A 16,489-nucleotide genomic window follows, 5' to 3' on the forward strand; every position below is an offset into this window, starting at 1 on the left:
AGTGCCTGAGTTAAGTGGATGACTTTCCCTTCTCCCCATGCAGTCTCTGTAAAAGCCAATGTGGCGGGGGGTGGGGGGAGACCCTGGACAGTTGCAGCCCCACGTACATAATGAGGGCATGTAGGGGAGAAAACCACAGGATCCCTTTCTGTACCTCGAGCCACATGCTGGGGTCTCGGGTTCCAGTCCTGCCTCTGCCGCTCGCTCTCAGGGACCCTGGCTCCCTTCTCTTCTCCAGGGAAAAGGAGCTAATCTTGTAAGAACCAGATGCGATGTGGATATGGGAGGCCTACATAGGCAGGGGTGGATTGTACTGAGGCAGGCGCTGGACCGAGGCTCAAGATGAGTCACAAGCCTTGGTTCCGTCTGGTACCAGCTGAATTGCTTTGAGCAAGAAATGGACCCTCCCTGCCATACTTTCCTCATCCACAACATGGAAGCAGCAACACTGAGTCCAGAACTGCTGGAGCGGCTCCAGTGAGGGGTTGGGTGTAAATGGAGTTTAGTAATGCTGCACAGCTAATGTGGAGATGCTTCGAAGCCTGGCTCATGTAAACCCTCTGGTTGCTTCAGGCAAACCTCTTCTGCTCTCTGGGCTTTGGGTTTTGTTCCCCCACATCTTCTCTCAAGCTGTTGGACATTCTAATGGTCTCCAGGAATCTTCTTTCCAGGAGACTGCCCACTGGTTTGCATTAATTATTCTTTTGAGGTGGGTGGAGGGGAAGGTGAGGTGCTCAGGCAAAGCCTGAACTCTAAGCCCCAGACTGGGCTGCCCATATACCCTGCGTCCCTCCCCGCCAGCTCTTAGCCACAACCAGAGTAACGCACCTTCCTGGCGGTTCTGCTTTGTATGCTCAGTGTCACAGATAAGTCCATTCAGTTCTTGTTGTAGCTCATAAACATGGATCTGAGGTCTACCTGCTCATCTCGAGAACTGGAAGGCATCTAAGTATAGACAGACTTTCTTCCTCTCACAGTAGCTTCCTGTCTCAGCCACACCAGCAACCCCCTTGACTGCCACCTACAGGCTCTCTGAATGAACTTTCTCTGTGGCTGATCTAGCTTGCTGCCTGGTTTTCATCTTCAGACACTATTTTGTTTTCAACTCTCCCTTATTACAACAAAGGGGACACCCCCACCCCTACCCCTGCCCAATGCTTCCCGCCAACCATCCCCAGCCATCCTGTGAGCTAATGACCCCAGCCTGCAACCCTCTGCCTAATGCTTTCCTCTTTACGACATTCAACTTTGTTATATGAACAGTGTTTGAGCTTATATTGTCTTGCCCCTGGGGAAACCATAGGTTAACCATAAGGGGATGCAGATAATGCAGGGTCATCTTCAGGGGGGACTCTGTTGTTTACACAGGCAGGCCAGGAGCTCTGAGAAAGAGCTGCAGGAAATGTTCCTAACAGACTAACCCTAGTCTCATTAAGATCGGCTGAACTTAACTCTTATCTGAACCGGAATAAGGATCTTCAACTCCAGGGCCTCTCTACACAAAGGAAAACAGCAGAGTTGGATAAAGTGGGTCTTATTATACCTGTGTGGCCAGTGGTTTAGACATGATTTATGAACAAATCCACACCACTACAGACCCTCCTCAGTGAATGATCGCAAACTCTCCTTTAAAAACAAGACTTCAGACTTCGCTAACAAAGTTGGGGAGAAGCTTCCCAGTGCTCAGAGTCACACTGGTGGCTCCTGGTGCACAGGGTTAGCCGGCTCACGAGTCATCTCCATTCCTTTCCAGTGAGGAAGAGGAGGCTGGCCGACTTGACCGGGCCCATCATTCCCAAGTGCCGGAGTGGCGTCTAGTGTGTGCACGTGCCAACCACGCCTTTGAACTGGACGTGTTCTACTGATAAGCTGTGCTCTGCAGTGGAAGCCGGAAGGCAGAACGCCGGCACAAAAACTGTTGTGGTTCAGTTCTTTATGCACTAAGGTTTTAGGTTAACTAGTGATTGCAGTTGAAATTTTTATAAACTGTGGTTAATGTGAAGTTTTTCTTTAGTCACAGAAGTTCAGTCTGATTGTTATTTAAAAACTAAGAAGCCCCCGAACCGGCAGATCTCACCGAAGACGATGTTAGAGCAGCAGTGACTTAGCCCCAGGAGCCCAGTTCCGGCGGCCTTGCTGTGTGGTATTTCAGGTGCATTTAACACGTGTAACACATGAACAAACAGCACCCTCTTCCACGTGGTTTGAAAGCCTTATAAAATATTTTATTACAAGTTTGATCTTAGCTCTTTAGCAAACACAACAGATCATCATTCTTTATTAACCCTCCTTTAAATTTTAAGAACCTCAAGATTAAAGTTGCCAAATTGATTACTGGATCAAGAATGCAATTTTTTTCCCTCAAGAAATAAAGACTGAAGCCACGAGCCCTGCCAGGAATCAAAAAACATATGAGATTCCTTATGCTGGATATGAGGAAATAACAGAAAAAGCCACTGGTGAGATTTTAAACTTTAAAAACTGATCCTTTTTTTTTTTTTTTAAACCAACTCCAGGTAACAAACATTTCCTTGAGTGTTCTTTATGAACATCTGGGATTAATTTACAATTAATACTGGAGTCAGAAAGAATGTTTTCTTTATCAAATGCCAACCTTATGATGGATGTGACAACCTATGGCCAAATACTTGAAAACACCTTTCTCTATTGTACAGTGGGCCGATGCCTTATATGAAGTAAACACGAAAGACAGCTTTCTAGTACATCATGGCTTATGCTTACAGACGCCAACTACCTGTTGCATCGCTTCTTAGACAAGTCACTGCTAATCTCATGCCTGTAAATTAAGCCTCTAAAGGCCAATGGTGAAGAAAATCTAGATATTTAAGAATTAGGAAACCTGGCCAAAACATCCTAAGATGATTATTCTGAAAATGTAATTTTGGCATTTCTGCCGGATCCCTTTTTAACATCATGTGCATCTCTTAGGATCCAGCAAAAATGTTAAGCCACAATGCCCTTGTGCCTTTTAATATACCACAGTGCCAGTTAAAGTAGTATTTCTGTTGCTTGGGGATTTATTTTCATGAGTGATTCAGCAAATCTTATGATAAAGGACAGGCCAAAGAGCTGATGATCACAGACTAAGCTGCAGAGCACTGAGCAGAGAGAGAGGCTTTTAAAGAAAAAGGAAAAGTCTTGTACACTGAACTGTAATGATGTGGACAGTACAGGGTGACCAGAGGTGGAGCCAGGGCCTCACCACCACGAAGGAGTGTCTACTGAGGCTGCAGACGGGCCCGGGAGCGGCTCCGTGCTGCAGGAATGGCCAGCCCCACTCGGCTTCTCCTTGAAACACAATTGCAGCTGTATTCTGCATCACTGGAAACTGCAATATAATATTAAATCTGTTGGTCTATGAACGGCTGCGCACGTGTTTCTTGGGACTTGTGAGACAGGGACCCGGGCCTGACATTTTGGCCAGAAGGCTGGGGAACGACCACGACAGTGCTGAATAACCTCCCACAGAATGTCTGGTATCCTGAGGTGTTCATCTAAAAGCTACTACCCAAATGTCAGTGTCACCAAGCTAATGTGACTCTCTCAAAGAGAACACTTAAGAGCCTGAGTGTGGGTGCTGAAGCAGAAGCTACTATGGGGAAATCGCTCACAGAAATCAAATCAACAAAAATGAAGGCGGGGCCACATCTTTAAAACTATCTCCTCCATCAGATGAGCTGTTGATCTAGACCAGAGTTAGTAAGTTTTTTCTGTAAAGGGCCAGAGAATACAGATATACCTTGTTTTACTGCACTTTGAAGATACTGCAGTTTTTACAAATTGAAGGTTTGTTGCAACCCTTCTTTGTCAGATGGTAGCATTTTTTAGCAATAAAAAATTTTAATTAGGTTATGTACATTTTTTTAGATGTAATGCTACTGCACACTTAATAGGCTACAGTATAATGTAAGCATAACTTCTGTATGCGCTAGGAAACCAAAAAATTCCTGTGACTCCCTTCACCGCTGTGGTCTGGCATTGGACCCGCATCCTCTCTGAGGTACACCTGTAATACTGCAGGCTTTGCAGGCCATAACGCCTCTTGTGTGAATACTTAATCCTGCCATAGGTCTTGTGTAAATGAATGGGTGTGGCTCTTCCAATAAAACTTTCATTTACAAAAGGAGCTGTGCCAAATGCCGTAGTTTGCAGGTCCTGGCCTAGTGCTCTGAGACAGGCAGAGAAGAGAGGAGGGTAGGGGTGGGTGACGGACTGACCTATGTCACCTGGTTCTGAGGAGTTAGTCCACTTCCAGGGTCACAGCTTTCACATTTTTGCCATCAGAACCGACAGGTTTGCTAATTAAAAAAAAAAAAGAAAAGAAAAAAGACTCCTACCAGCCCTGCTGCTTGGCACGGAGAAGGCACGACCTGGTTACCATGCTCAAGGCGCTCTCCCTCAGCAGCTCTGGGATCCCACACAGCTCCCTTTTCTGTGTTCGAGCATCTTCTGAGTCTCAGGTAAGAGGTCAGCACCCAACTCCCCTTTCCCTCCTCCTCTGAAGGACAGGTGGCCAGCATAGAAACCAGCTGGCCATGGTGGCACTGGCAGCACTAAAGTTCTGTTTCTCTGCTCCTGCAGCCCTGCTGTTCTCCGGTATGTGGCTGTCCCAAACCTAGCTCTGAGAAGGCCTGGGGAAACGCTGATGGGGACACTCACCTAAGAGTGGCCCCTCTCCACCAACACCCGGCCCGGGCCCCCGGGGAGCCGCTCCGGCTGCGAGAGCTCCCTGGGCACGCGCGGCCGGCGGGCTGTACACTCGCATTCCTCTTTAAAGCTGCTCTGGGCTGGGCTTGCAGCCTGTCTGCTCCCTTTGTCTTGACATGTGACACAACAAGCTGTGAATCCTTGTCCTCGGCAGGCGGGGCAGGTCAAGACAAGCTGGCGGCACTGGGGGGTTGAGCAGAGTTTATACTGGTCCCAGGGAGCCCCACAGTACGAACACTCTGGGAAAGAGAGAAAATCCTTGTTGTAGACACACTAGTGCACACATGCTCACACGTACCCGTGCGCGTGTAGACAGGCGCTTCTCCACTTCCTAAATGTAACTCTTAGCTCATCAGCATTTGATGTATCCTGTTGGGCCTGGGAAGGTTTCTAAACAGTCTGAGTCTCCTGTCTTCTAACAGACAAGGTTCCCCCACCCCCACTTTTTTCTTCTGGGAATTGTCTTCCTGATTGCAGCACTCACTGATCCATTTTTCTTTTTCCCATTTAGAAAACAGGTAGTAACATTTCTCTTTCATTAACTAGTTGAAGCTGGCCACCCACCCCATGTTCAATGGTCTTTTTCCTTTAGATCATCCCTTTTGAGCTGGGAAACAACAGGCCTAAATATAGATGATCCCACGTCTACATTCGGCTTCTGTGGTCCACACACTCTCAGGTACATCTACTACTACTGATCTGCCGCTTACATTCACAATCGAAGGAAGTGCTGCATTTAGTGAGCGGTTACGAAAGTATGGAATTTTCTGTTCCAAATTCGCAGAACCTCTGACTTCTATCTACTGACTCCAGGATAAGATCCCAGATTTAGCCTATTAGTTCAACTCCTAGTAGGTAGACAGAGAGGTTATCCTTATTTTAAAGGATTTCCTGACTAGTAGACAAGCCAGATCCCAACCCAAGCCTCCTGATTCCTGGTTCAGGTTTCTGTCTCCCCACCACTGCATCTCCAACTCCACTGGGAAGTGGTAGCACTATGTATTCCCTTCCCTTGCTTTATTCAAGTAATCAGTACTGGCCTGCCTTCCAGAAGGTGAATACGTTGTGCCTGACCATGAGTTCAGGGTCTGAGCCTCTGCTGACTTACCTGACACTACGTCACTGTTGTAGGATAAGGCATAACGCTCATCAAAAACAAATAACTTCCCTCTGTAAAAACCATCAGGAAACTCTTCCAGGTACTTGTGGATGCCACCCTTGAGCTGGAACACTTCTTTGCACACTCCCTAAGTGCAGAAACACAAGAGGAAATTTGAGGAGACAAGCAGAGACCAGTAAGAAGCTCCACAGAGGAGCGGCATTTGTGAGGAATGCCAAAATGGGGCTCCTGGCTGTCACTGCAGGACACTGAAAAATTGCTGACCGAGGGGGCAAGGAACCAACAGCCAGATCTTGCCTACTAGGAGGATGGATGATGACAGCAGTAGGGCCTCCACTCTCTAGATCCAGGGAAGCCCAACTATTTTTGCTGCCTGCTAAATATAGGAAGACACCTGTCAGGACATGTAATATTATTGAATTTGCTCTTCTCAGGATCAAGCAAAAGGATTAGGAAAAGGGAGATGTTAACTGATCTTTCCCTTTTGTACTTGATGAGTCTCTAAGACTGTCAAGTGCTCTTCACATCTTGAGATTTAAGAACTTCAGGTTTTATACTTAGAAACTCCCTGCTGGAACCATAGAAGGGGAAGATAAATCCCTGGCTGGCTGGGGGTGGGAAAGCTCCACACGCTGTTGGTGGAGCCTTCTTCACCTCCACGCATGCAGGGCCCTAAGGGTGGTGACTCACCTTGGCTTTGAGGTAGGCTGAACCCCGCTCACAACGGATACCCCCAGTGCAGTACATCAGCACCCTCTTCTCTTTGAAAAGTTCTAGATTTTTGTCAACGTAGCTAGGGAAATAACTGAATTTCCTGATGTCCGGGGCTAAGCAGCCCTGGAATCGTCCCTACAATACAGCAGCAGCAGAAGGAAAATCATCAGAAACATACCTGGTAGGAACAAAGGTTCTTTCTGTGTCAAACACCACCCCCCTCCCTGCCTTGGCAAGGAAGCACTTGCTCACTGCTGCTTTCATCCCATACTCTGACCTTTCAACTTCAAGATCCAAAACTTAGAAACAAGGCTTGTGGGCTGTGGGTCACCTATCCAGAGACCTCAGAGGAAGATCCCTGACACACGTCAAGGGGAGGCATGTAAGAGCCAGAAAGTACCAAGGTGTCTTTAATTCATAATTTATTAGACTTTCTCGCCAGATTCTGGGTTCAGAGGCTTGGGTTTTCTCTGAAGCTGCTAGCAGTGGGTGGAGAGCCATGTGACTCAGCCACAGTGTCCCCTACAGAAACATGCTACCTGTGGGAACTCGATGGTTCGTACTTACTATTTTGCTTTCATAGAAGTTTCTACAGTCCAGTAGGACAGTATCACTTTGTTCTTGATTTGCCCAAGACAAAAACTTTTCTACTTCTTTATGAAATTCACCTGGGGATAAATGAATTCCTAAAACCAAACCAAACCAAAATTAGTTAAAACAAAACAAAACAAAAAACCCAATCACAACTGACCCAGCCCAATGACTTTCATGTTGCTTTGTTTCTCCCCACCCAAACCGTGTCTCTTCATAATTACAATTATGTCTGACAATAACACTATCTGATGATCATAATGAAAAAATTTAGTAATTCCATGTATCCTCACTCTCCCTCCTCAGGTGAGCACTGTGGAGACTTGGCTGTTTAGAAATAATTAGTCAAAGAATGCTGCATCCTCATACGTGGCCTAACCCAATAATAAAAGCCAGACAGTAGGGATATGAACTGTCACGTGGGTTTGCTGATCCACGTTACAGCCAGTGTTCTATTGCTCCTGTACACGGAGGAGCCTGGGCATACATATGCTTGACTGTAGGCTTTATAAACGTCTATACCAAGGTCAAGCCCAAGCCTAAGGCTAAGAACCTTGGTGTAGGCAGGCGTGAGCATGAGGTTATGGAATAATGTTGGAATAAGTTTTTTAAAAATACAGAAAAGGGTAAGAAGAATGTGTCTAAGTTTGTGTGCATGAGTAAATGAGAGAATGGTGGGAGGGGTTGACAGCCGGAATGAAATGTGAGAGAGAAGAGGATGAAAGCTAGAAGAAGGAGAGAAAGGAGATGAAGATAAGTGGAATACAAGGAGACTAAAAGGAAAGAACCTGTCTGTGGGGCCCTACGCCTTCTCAACTCTCCAGGATAGAAACAGTCCTGTGTCTTTAGGGGTCCAGACATCCCAGGGATTGTGAGGAACTTTGGTGAATTTTGCAGTGGAGAGAACACACCTCACAGGTGGGGGCTCTGTTACTTCAGTCACCACTCGTGACAGAGCCTGACAGCACCAAAGGAGCCTCATTCCACTCACGGGTGAATCCTGACAACCACCTGAAACTGCTGGGAGCCAGATGGGGCCAGAGACCCAGAGCATGGCCAAGGGATCTGGATTCTTACCTGCCCAACCTAGGACTGCAGGGAGAATGTAACGAGGCCAGATTCTATATAGGTTACTGTCACATAATTCCATGCTCACCAAAACAGTGGGGTGGAAAGGGAGGTTCAAAACTGAGAGAAGCATGGACATCTGCTAAGACTTCTACTCACAGGGAGCCGCGGGGACGTGCCTGCTGCTGCTGTGACCGGGGCTGCTCTCCTGGCCTGTGGGGGCCTGAGCAGACAGTGACTCATATGGACGTGCTTAAATGAGGTGCCTTCAAACAACCTGGCTCAAATGAAAGCAGCATAGCCCTACCTGGAGCCCACCCTCCCCTGATGTCCAGAGCAATGTCCTGTAGCACCAAGAAGAGCTGCCTGTGGTCCTCCTGCCTCCTGCAAAGGTAGGGACACTAAGCAAACACGGCCCTCTGTGGCCCCTCTCTCCTCATACATGAGTCTCTTTTCCCAGATGCTTGTATCTTACTCTCATTTTCCTCTGGTTTAACTCTTAGCCACCTTTTAAATATTTACATATTAAAAAATGACACAGAGTCAGCCAGACCTTTGTGCTTCCTGATGAAAGAAGACAATACTACCTATGAAGTAGTCTTGAGGGAAGAAAGAAAGAAAGAAAAAAGGAAATCAAACCTGAACCTGATCAAGTCTCTAGATCTGAGCTGTCTATTAAAGTACCACCAGTCACATGCGGCTAACAGGCACTTCAAATGTGGCTTGAGATATGCTAGTAATGAGGGTGACATAGATACAGGATTTCAAGGACTTGAAATACAAAAAGAACCCCAAAACAAACAAAAACCCAGTAAAATATCTCATTAATAATATTTTACATTGAATATAAGATGAAATAATATTTTGGCTATATCGCATTAAATAAAGCATATTACTGAAGTTAATTTCATTCGTTTCCTTTTGCTTTTTAAAATGTGGCTACTAGAAAATGTAAAATTCCATTGTGGCTCACGTGATATTCCTATTAGACAGCACTATTATAAATCTAACTGTAATTCATAGGAAACACAGAGGACAGAGGAACATCCCATGGAGATGCAATCAGCATTACCCTGATTGTGGGAAATGCTACAGGCAAAATGATCCAATTCCTTCAAAAAAACAAATTGAGGAGGGGGTGGGTATAGCTCAGTGGTAGTGCATAAGCTTAGCAGCATGAGGTCCTGGGTTCAATTCCCAGTACCTCCATTAAATATAAACAGATCCACCCCTCCCCCCAAAAAAAAAGAAAAAAGAAAAAAATTGCAAGGGAAATAAAAGATGGAGGTGAATCTCTAGGTTAACAGGGACTTAAAGAGACAGTGATCAATCACAATGAGTGGGCCTCTCTTGAATCCTGATAGAAACAAATTTAAAAAATTATAACTGGCAATTTTAAGCACCGACTGGATATTTAATAATATTAAGGAATTTGTGTTAAAATGTTTTAGATATAATGCTTTTATAATTACTTACTTTTTCAAAATATCTTTTAGAGATATCTACTAAAATAGTTATGAATGAAATGACATGACACTGGGATTCCCTTCTAAATAATCCAGGATGGGGAAAGGGGACGAGTGTAGATGAAAGCTGGCCATGAATCTGTAATTGCTGAAGGCTGGAGAGGTACTTGGGAGTTTACTGTCTTCTCTACTTTTTTTAATGTTTGAAAATTTTTATTGTAAAAAGTAAAACAAAAACAAAAACACCTGGTCAAACAAATCTTACAACCATCTATGTTAACCATGAGGGAGGGGGAGAGAGAACTTTCTACAGCACCTGCAAACAAACTGCTTTGGTGTTGAAAGCCACTTGCTTCTGTAGCGAAAAGCCTGGTTATTCAGTTGATGAACTACTTACAAGCAATAATTATACTCTCCCCAAATTGCTATCTTTGGAAAGAGAAAACAACTTCTTGCCAAACCATCACCAAGAAGAATAACTAAGCCAGGTCATTCTGAGCAGTGAGTCTTCAATCCCCAGAGCACCAAAGAGAAGAACCAATTTAAAGACTGAATGACCCAAGTGTAGCCACCCCACAGCCATTTTAAAGAGAGGACTTATCACAACTTTTACAGATCAGTGTGTCCAGTTTCACACTTGTCTCAACATATATTAAGATTCGTCCCTATGAAGAAAAACAAAATGTTTCTTCTAAAAGCAAGCATACCAGACTTCTTATAGGAGAGCTTATTAGGACTGATCCCCATGGGTACAATTTCTTCAAATACACCAACACGCAATTCTGGAAAACAGCAAGCTCCTCCTCTGCTGGTCTAGCCAATGAGAAACAAAACAGAATACAATCTCTCTCTCATCTCCAGGTATATTTATTAAGTTATCTAACTCCCTTTTCCCATTGAAACAGTTGTTCCTTATTTGAGGTTTCTTAATATTTCAGCTACCCTATTATTACAAAAGACATAAATCTTATATCTGGCACTTATTTGTTGCATATCTACCATGTGCAGAAGTGTTAACATTGAAAAGGTGTTTCTATAGCAATAAGGATTTAAAAGTGAAACACCACTGAGCAATTTCAACACATAAGATTACATCCCAGCTTTTGTTCTGGAGCCATGAGCTTTCTTTTCATATCAACAGTACTAACACTAGCAAGGTACTTCCCACCACCTCCATCACCTTTAATGCTCAAGCATAAAGTCACTCCAACAAAGCAGCTGCGCTGTGAGAGCAACAGCTCTGTTCCCCGTGTGGTGTGAAGTGCTGATCTGATGACATCAGGTTTACTAAATACTAGTGATCCCCTGAAATAGCCAGGTGTCTCTCAAGTGAGCAAACACAGCTACGTTTCAGGGTTTAGAGAGTGTAAACTGTAGTGTCCTTATCCCATAGAAAGGGAGCCTGAGGCCCAAGATCGCATAGCCACTTGGTAGACGAACTGAGACGAGCCTGCTCCTTCCACCACATGGCCTGGTAAGCTAGTGGGGACAGGGTGTTCCATCCAGCACTGCCTACTTCTTTCTCTACATGGACCCTCTTCATAACCGAGAACAGGAAGAGGCACTGAAGCAGAAGCAATGGCTCTAGATCCATTTTATTTTCAATTTTCTTACCTTAAAATCGTCCTTACACAGGTAATTCTTAAACAACGGGCAAGAAAGCATGACTTCCACATAGAGCCTGGTGGCCAATTTGCTTCCACCCACGGTCCCATTGATTCCTTCTGTAGCAATCCGAACCTGAGACAAGATGACGAGAGAAAGGGAATGCAGTCTGTTCTTAGCTTGGTTCAAGTCTTCCCAGGGCAGAGCAGGCCCATATGTGTCAATGAGTTTAACAAGAAAAGCAGTGTTACCACACAAAGATACTGTAGTTCTCTAAAATGGCACTGCCCACAGTTCAGACAAGGTACTCAGTTAACATCTGCTGAACGAGAGAGTGAAATGACTAAAACAAGCAGAAAGGCCCATTTTCTCTGGAGCTCTAGCTGTCCAGTGGCTAAAGCTTAACCTAAATCGAGGTCAGCAGATTAAGGATCAAAATTCAGCTTTGCCACTTACTTGCCAAGTGGTCTTGAGAAAACTAATTCTCTTCTCTGAATCTCAATTTCCTCATCTTGATAAAACAGAGGTAAAAAAGAACCAACAATGAGAAACACTGCTGAGGCGCTATTATCCAAGTCCTACCGCACAGAGCGCATCTGAGGGCTGGGAATGCACGTGAGGACATCTCTGCAGTGTTCGGGGGGGAAGCCCACCACTGCAGACCCACGCACTGGAATACAAATTCCAGGAGTCTGTGTCTGTTTTGTTCACTGTTGCATAATCAGTGCTGAGAGTAGTAATTGCAACATAGTAGGCATTTAATACCTGTTTGTTGAACAAATGAAGGTGTATCCAAATCTGAGGCTTTTTGCCTTCTCAAACCCTCTACTCTCCTTGAAATGCTTCACTGGTAAGGGACATTAAAGCCTGGGTTAAGGCCACTGCCTTAAGAGGCAGTGTTCCAGGGGGCCTGTTACTTCTTCTGGTACTACAGAATCCTTCAGATAAGTTTAAAGATAGATCACCTTTAGACAGAGCTGAACTTTCTAGAGAAAAGTTCTAGACAAAAAGATGCTTACCAGTGCATTAGAATTTGAAAAATTTTAAAGACTCCCCCTTTATTAGGGCCTAGAGAAGATACTTCATTTGTTGCCTCACTTGATTCAGTTCTTTAGGACATGGACATAAATGGGATTTATTTCACAGGCCAGGGCCGACTCAGTAGTGGTGGCTGTCCGGAGCTCCAGGATGAGCATTCTGAATCACATCAGGCTCCTTGAGAAAGAGGAGTGCAGTCTAGTGAAGCCTGTTCTGGGCTAGGAGAGGAAAGCAGGAGGCACATGCCATCTCTGCTGTACAGGGTACTGTACCTATTACCGACTTGTATTTTTTTTTAAGGGACAACATAGAAAAATAGAGCTGACCCAGTATAATGGTTAGGAAATTTACCCTAAAACTGTCTCTGACTGGGGCAAATATGATGGAGAGGTACATACGTCTGTATAACTGTCTTTTGGGTAGTCCAGAAGATTCTTTCCTATGTTATTTTAATCTCAGAACCCAAACAAAAGACAAGCACACCCACTCCCTAAATAGCTGGGGCAGAGCAATCTCTAAACTCATGCACTAGACTTTCAATTCCTGTTCATGGATGCTTCAGTTGAATCGTTTAAAGTAGCTCCTGGGTGAGGAAAGCCTTAGACCTCAGAGACAAAGATGGACACTTAGGATTTAGTGAGCACCTACTATGAGACAGGAGCTTTACATTATAATCCTGAAAGGTAGGTATCACAATTCCCATTTGACAGAAAAGGAAACAGAAGCTAAGTGAAATCAAGTAACTTGCCCGAGGGCACAGAGTTGGTAGGTGGTAGATCTGGGATTCCAGACCAGATCTTACTGGGTCTAAATCTTGTCATTTTTCCTTTCCAAAGCCTCTAACACATCCCCTCAAATTTCTTGAGGCAGTAAGCAATTTATAGAAAAGGGATCAGAGCTCCTTTCCACAATTCTAGAATTTTCAAGTTCTCCTCTTTCCCTAAGTGCCAGTATTCTGCCAAATCTACCAACACAAAACTTGAAAACTTGGCATGTATGGCAGCAGCCTTAGAATTCAGAGCTAAGATCCAGGCAGGTGCTGCCACCTTGTGGGTAGAGACCCTCACTACTAGTTCATCTCTTGGGCTGGGCCAAGAATAAAAATCTGCCCCAAACCAAGAGACTGATTTTCCTATTTTGTATGCTTAGGTTTACCGTGAGAATATCCATTTTTCAAGGTGTTCTCTAAACAGAGACAATAAGAAATGTATATAGACCAGAAATGTTTACTAATTTTTTTTTTACAATGCACCAGCAATTATGCTAGGAATTGGGGCTATATTGGTTAAAAAATATATAGTTTTTGCCCTTTTGAAGCTTACAGACTGGTGAAGGTCACAAATATTAAGATAAAAGTTGCAAACTGACAAGTGCTATGAAAAATAACTGTATGATGCAATGAAAGAATATATTTTAAAAAATTTAAAGGTCAGGAAAGATGTTTTTGAGGGAGTGTCATCAAAATTGAGAACTGAAAATTGAGTGAAAATTAAACAAGAGAAACACAGTGGGTGTGGGAGAGTTCTTTAAAGAGACTTTTCTTGTAAAAAGGCCCAAAGGCACAAAAAGAACTTTGTGGGCTCCAAGAAACTGAAAGACTGTCTTGCTGGAGTGTAACGAGTAGAGAGTGGTATCAGATAAGCGAGAAAGGCGGAAGGGTCCGTATCATGCAGGAACCTAAGGGCACATTTTGGGTTTTGCTCTAAATGTACTGGATTGCCACTGAAAGACTGTGAGAATGGAGGGGGATGGTTTCATTTACCTTTTAAGATCACTCTGGCTACTGTGTGGAGAATGATTAAATGTGGGCAAGGATGGAAGAAGGGAGAGTAGTCTGGAAGCTAGTGAAATAAACTAGTTAAGAGAGGATGAGGCTTGATCTGAAGTGGGGGACAGAAGTTGAACAGAGACGAGAGACAGTTTAGAGGTAGAAATGACACAACTTGGTAATGAACTGGATGAGGCAAATGAAGCTTTCAGTCACTATCCATAAGAAAACATGAGTATGAAAAATACACTGACTGAGCGAATGACTGCCTCAGGAAACTAAAACCTGGGGCACGTGTGGGAAAGATTAGGCATAAGACAGTGTAGTATCATGACCAGAGGGGATCTCAGAGGGAATCTAGTTCACTTCCTTTTGATTCAAATTTGTAAAATATATAATATACACATAAGTGTATGTACATATATACTATATATAAAATCATCAAAGATATTTTTTAAAAAACAAGAAAATTAAAACCATCCACAATACTATCATGTAGAGATAATCATGACTAACATTTTGATAGTCACTAACATTTTGATATGCTCCATCTTTTTACACAGACACTGGTGGTTTTGTTACAAACCCATACTCATTCTTTCATTCAACATTCTCTAAACAAAATTACTGTCTGCTATGTACTAAGCCCTGTTCTAGCACTGACAATACATCAATTAAGACAAAGTTCCTGTCCCCATGAAGCTTATATTCTACAAGGGAGACAGACTATAACAATTTAAACAAAGATTATACTCTCCAATAGTAGTAAACTCTGAAATTCTTTGAGCAGAGGGTAGAGAAAGTGATCAAGTTTGGAAAGAGAACTACACTTCAGATTAGAATTCTGAGGAGGTAACATCTGAGGAGAGATCTGAAGTGAGGAATGAGCCATGTGAGGATCTAGGGAAAAAGCATTCAAGGAAAGGAAATAGCAAAGGTCAACACCACAAAATGGTAAAAGATGCTGACATGTTCTAGGAAAATTAAGAAGCAACTGGAAGTCACACCTACATGTGTACTTCTGTAAAATGTCTTTCCAGTTAATATATTAAGACCATTTCCCTGTGTAAGGGGTCAGCAAATTGTGCCTGCTTTTGCTTACAGTTTTACTGGAACATGGCCATACCCATTCTTTTACATACCGTCTATGGCAGTTTTCATGTTACAACACCATGTACTTTTTGTGCAAAGCCTAAAATTTTACTGTATGGCTCTTTAAGAAAAAGTTTGCTGACCCCTGGTCTATGCCATTAAGTATTCTTTAAAAATATCATGTTAATAGCTACTTTAGTATTCTACTTCAATGCCTAGCAGGATTTCGCTAATTTCTAAGAACCCAACAGCAAATCCTTTTTGTAACAAGCACAGCCTCTGCAATCCAAGTTGGAGGCAAGATGAGCCCAGTGAAGGATGGGGTGTGGGAGAAGCTGTCACCTTGCCTGTGAGGTGCAGGAGCTGACACAGAGCTGTCTGCCAGGCACAGATCCGGTCAGGATCCTCCAGGTCACAGTAGCAGTAATAAAGCAGCACCTCCCCTTCATCGCTGCCCTGGCCACTATAAAACAGAAAACCACAGGGAAAGAGCATCTGAGTCTCTGGCATAAGGAGGCCACAATTCATAAAAGATATCCAGGCACATCAGAAGGAAGGCTTAATGGAGCAGCTCATGCCTGCCTGTGCCCCCAGCTATCATTCTTCTCCTGAAATGAGAAGCAACTGCCGTCTGTATTTGCTCTAAAGAAGACAATAACTGCACTGAACTTCTTCCTTTATAAAAAGTGAGTTTACTTGATTCCTCATTTAATTGTCACATCCATGGGACAGGATATGACCTTTTCCACACGACAGCTGGAAATGAGTCCATTCTGGCTTTTCCTGTAAGACAAGGCAGTATCTGTTTGGAATCTCTCTCTGTACAAAAAATTTTCACTTCCATTTTTTCATGTAACCCTCTTACCATCAGACAGATTATCATTATCCCCATTTTATAGCTGAGTAAACTGGGGCCAATTCACCTCAGGTGAGACAGCTACAAAGTGACAGGACTCAAACACCAATCTTCTGACACTAGAACCCATACTCTTTCTACTGCACTCTGCTGACTTTAACTAGTCATGGGACCTGGGTGGGTATCCGATCATCCCTGAGCCTTCATTTCCTCATCTGTAAAACCGGAGGACTAAAATAAACTGCATTTCTCAAAATGTGCTCTGAAGCTGTTCTATGAAATCGCATGTTCAAGAAATCCAAAGAAAACACCTCCCTCCGAGAGTCGCAGTAAAAGCCCTTCATCTATTGAAGGCTCACCCTGAGCAGTCCTACAATAAAGAACGTTTTAGCCTAGTCCTTCCCAAACTTACTTGTCTTTAGTACCTTTTTTCAGTACCTGAT

At 43.8% G+C, this 16,489-nt stretch overlaps 2 protein-coding genes across 21 annotated transcripts in view; one reads left to right on the forward strand and one right to left on the reverse strand.

The window, feature by feature from the left end:
• The window catches only part of TMOD1 (tropomodulin 1), a 78,104-nt gene extending 74,721 nt beyond the window's left edge, over window positions 1-3,383 (forward strand). For all 3 annotated transcript variants that reach the window (XM_074361872.1, XM_074361873.1, XM_010952915.3), the window contains one exon: window positions 1,754-3,383. In XM_074361872.1, coding sequence (XP_074217973.1) covers window positions 1,754-1,818 — 65 coding nt within the window. In that variant the 3' untranslated portion in view covers window positions 1,819-3,383. The remainder of the gene's footprint in view (window positions 1-1,753) is intronic.
• The window catches only part of TSTD2 (thiosulfate sulfurtransferase like domain containing 2), a 31,340-nt gene that overhangs the window by 5,408 nt on the left and 9,443 nt on the right, over window positions 1-16,489 (reverse strand). For 5 of the 18 annotated variants that reach the window (XR_006724224.2, XR_006724227.2, XR_006724225.2 and 2 more), the window contains exons 4-10: window positions 15,533-15,653; window positions 11,302-11,427; window positions 10,395-10,500; window positions 7,130-7,248; window positions 6,539-6,697; window positions 5,837-5,975; window positions 4,681-4,967 (exon numbers count right to left, since the gene is read on the reverse strand). Coding sequence is in view for 6 of the 18 variants with exons in the window: in XM_074361869.1 (XP_074217970.1) it covers window positions 4,681-4,967; window positions 5,837-5,975; window positions 6,539-6,697; window positions 7,130-7,248; window positions 10,395-10,500; window positions 11,302-11,427; window positions 15,533-15,653 (1,057 nt within the window). In the remaining 12 variants the exon portion in view is untranslated. Of the gene's footprint in view, window positions 1-2,200; window positions 4,968-5,836; window positions 5,976-6,538; window positions 6,698-7,129; window positions 7,249-10,394; window positions 10,501-11,301; window positions 11,428-15,532; window positions 15,654-16,489 lie in introns of those variants that run through there. The other 13 variants (XR_006724218.2, XR_006724219.2, XR_006724217.2 and 10 more) reach the window with 5 other exon arrangements.

Source organism: Camelus bactrianus, chromosome 4 (assembly GCF_048773025.1).
Source record: "Camelus bactrianus isolate YW-2024 breed Bactrian camel chromosome 4, ASM4877302v1, whole genome shotgun sequence".
NCBI classification, from domain to species: Eukaryota; Metazoa; Chordata; class Mammalia; order Artiodactyla; family Camelidae; genus Camelus; species Camelus bactrianus.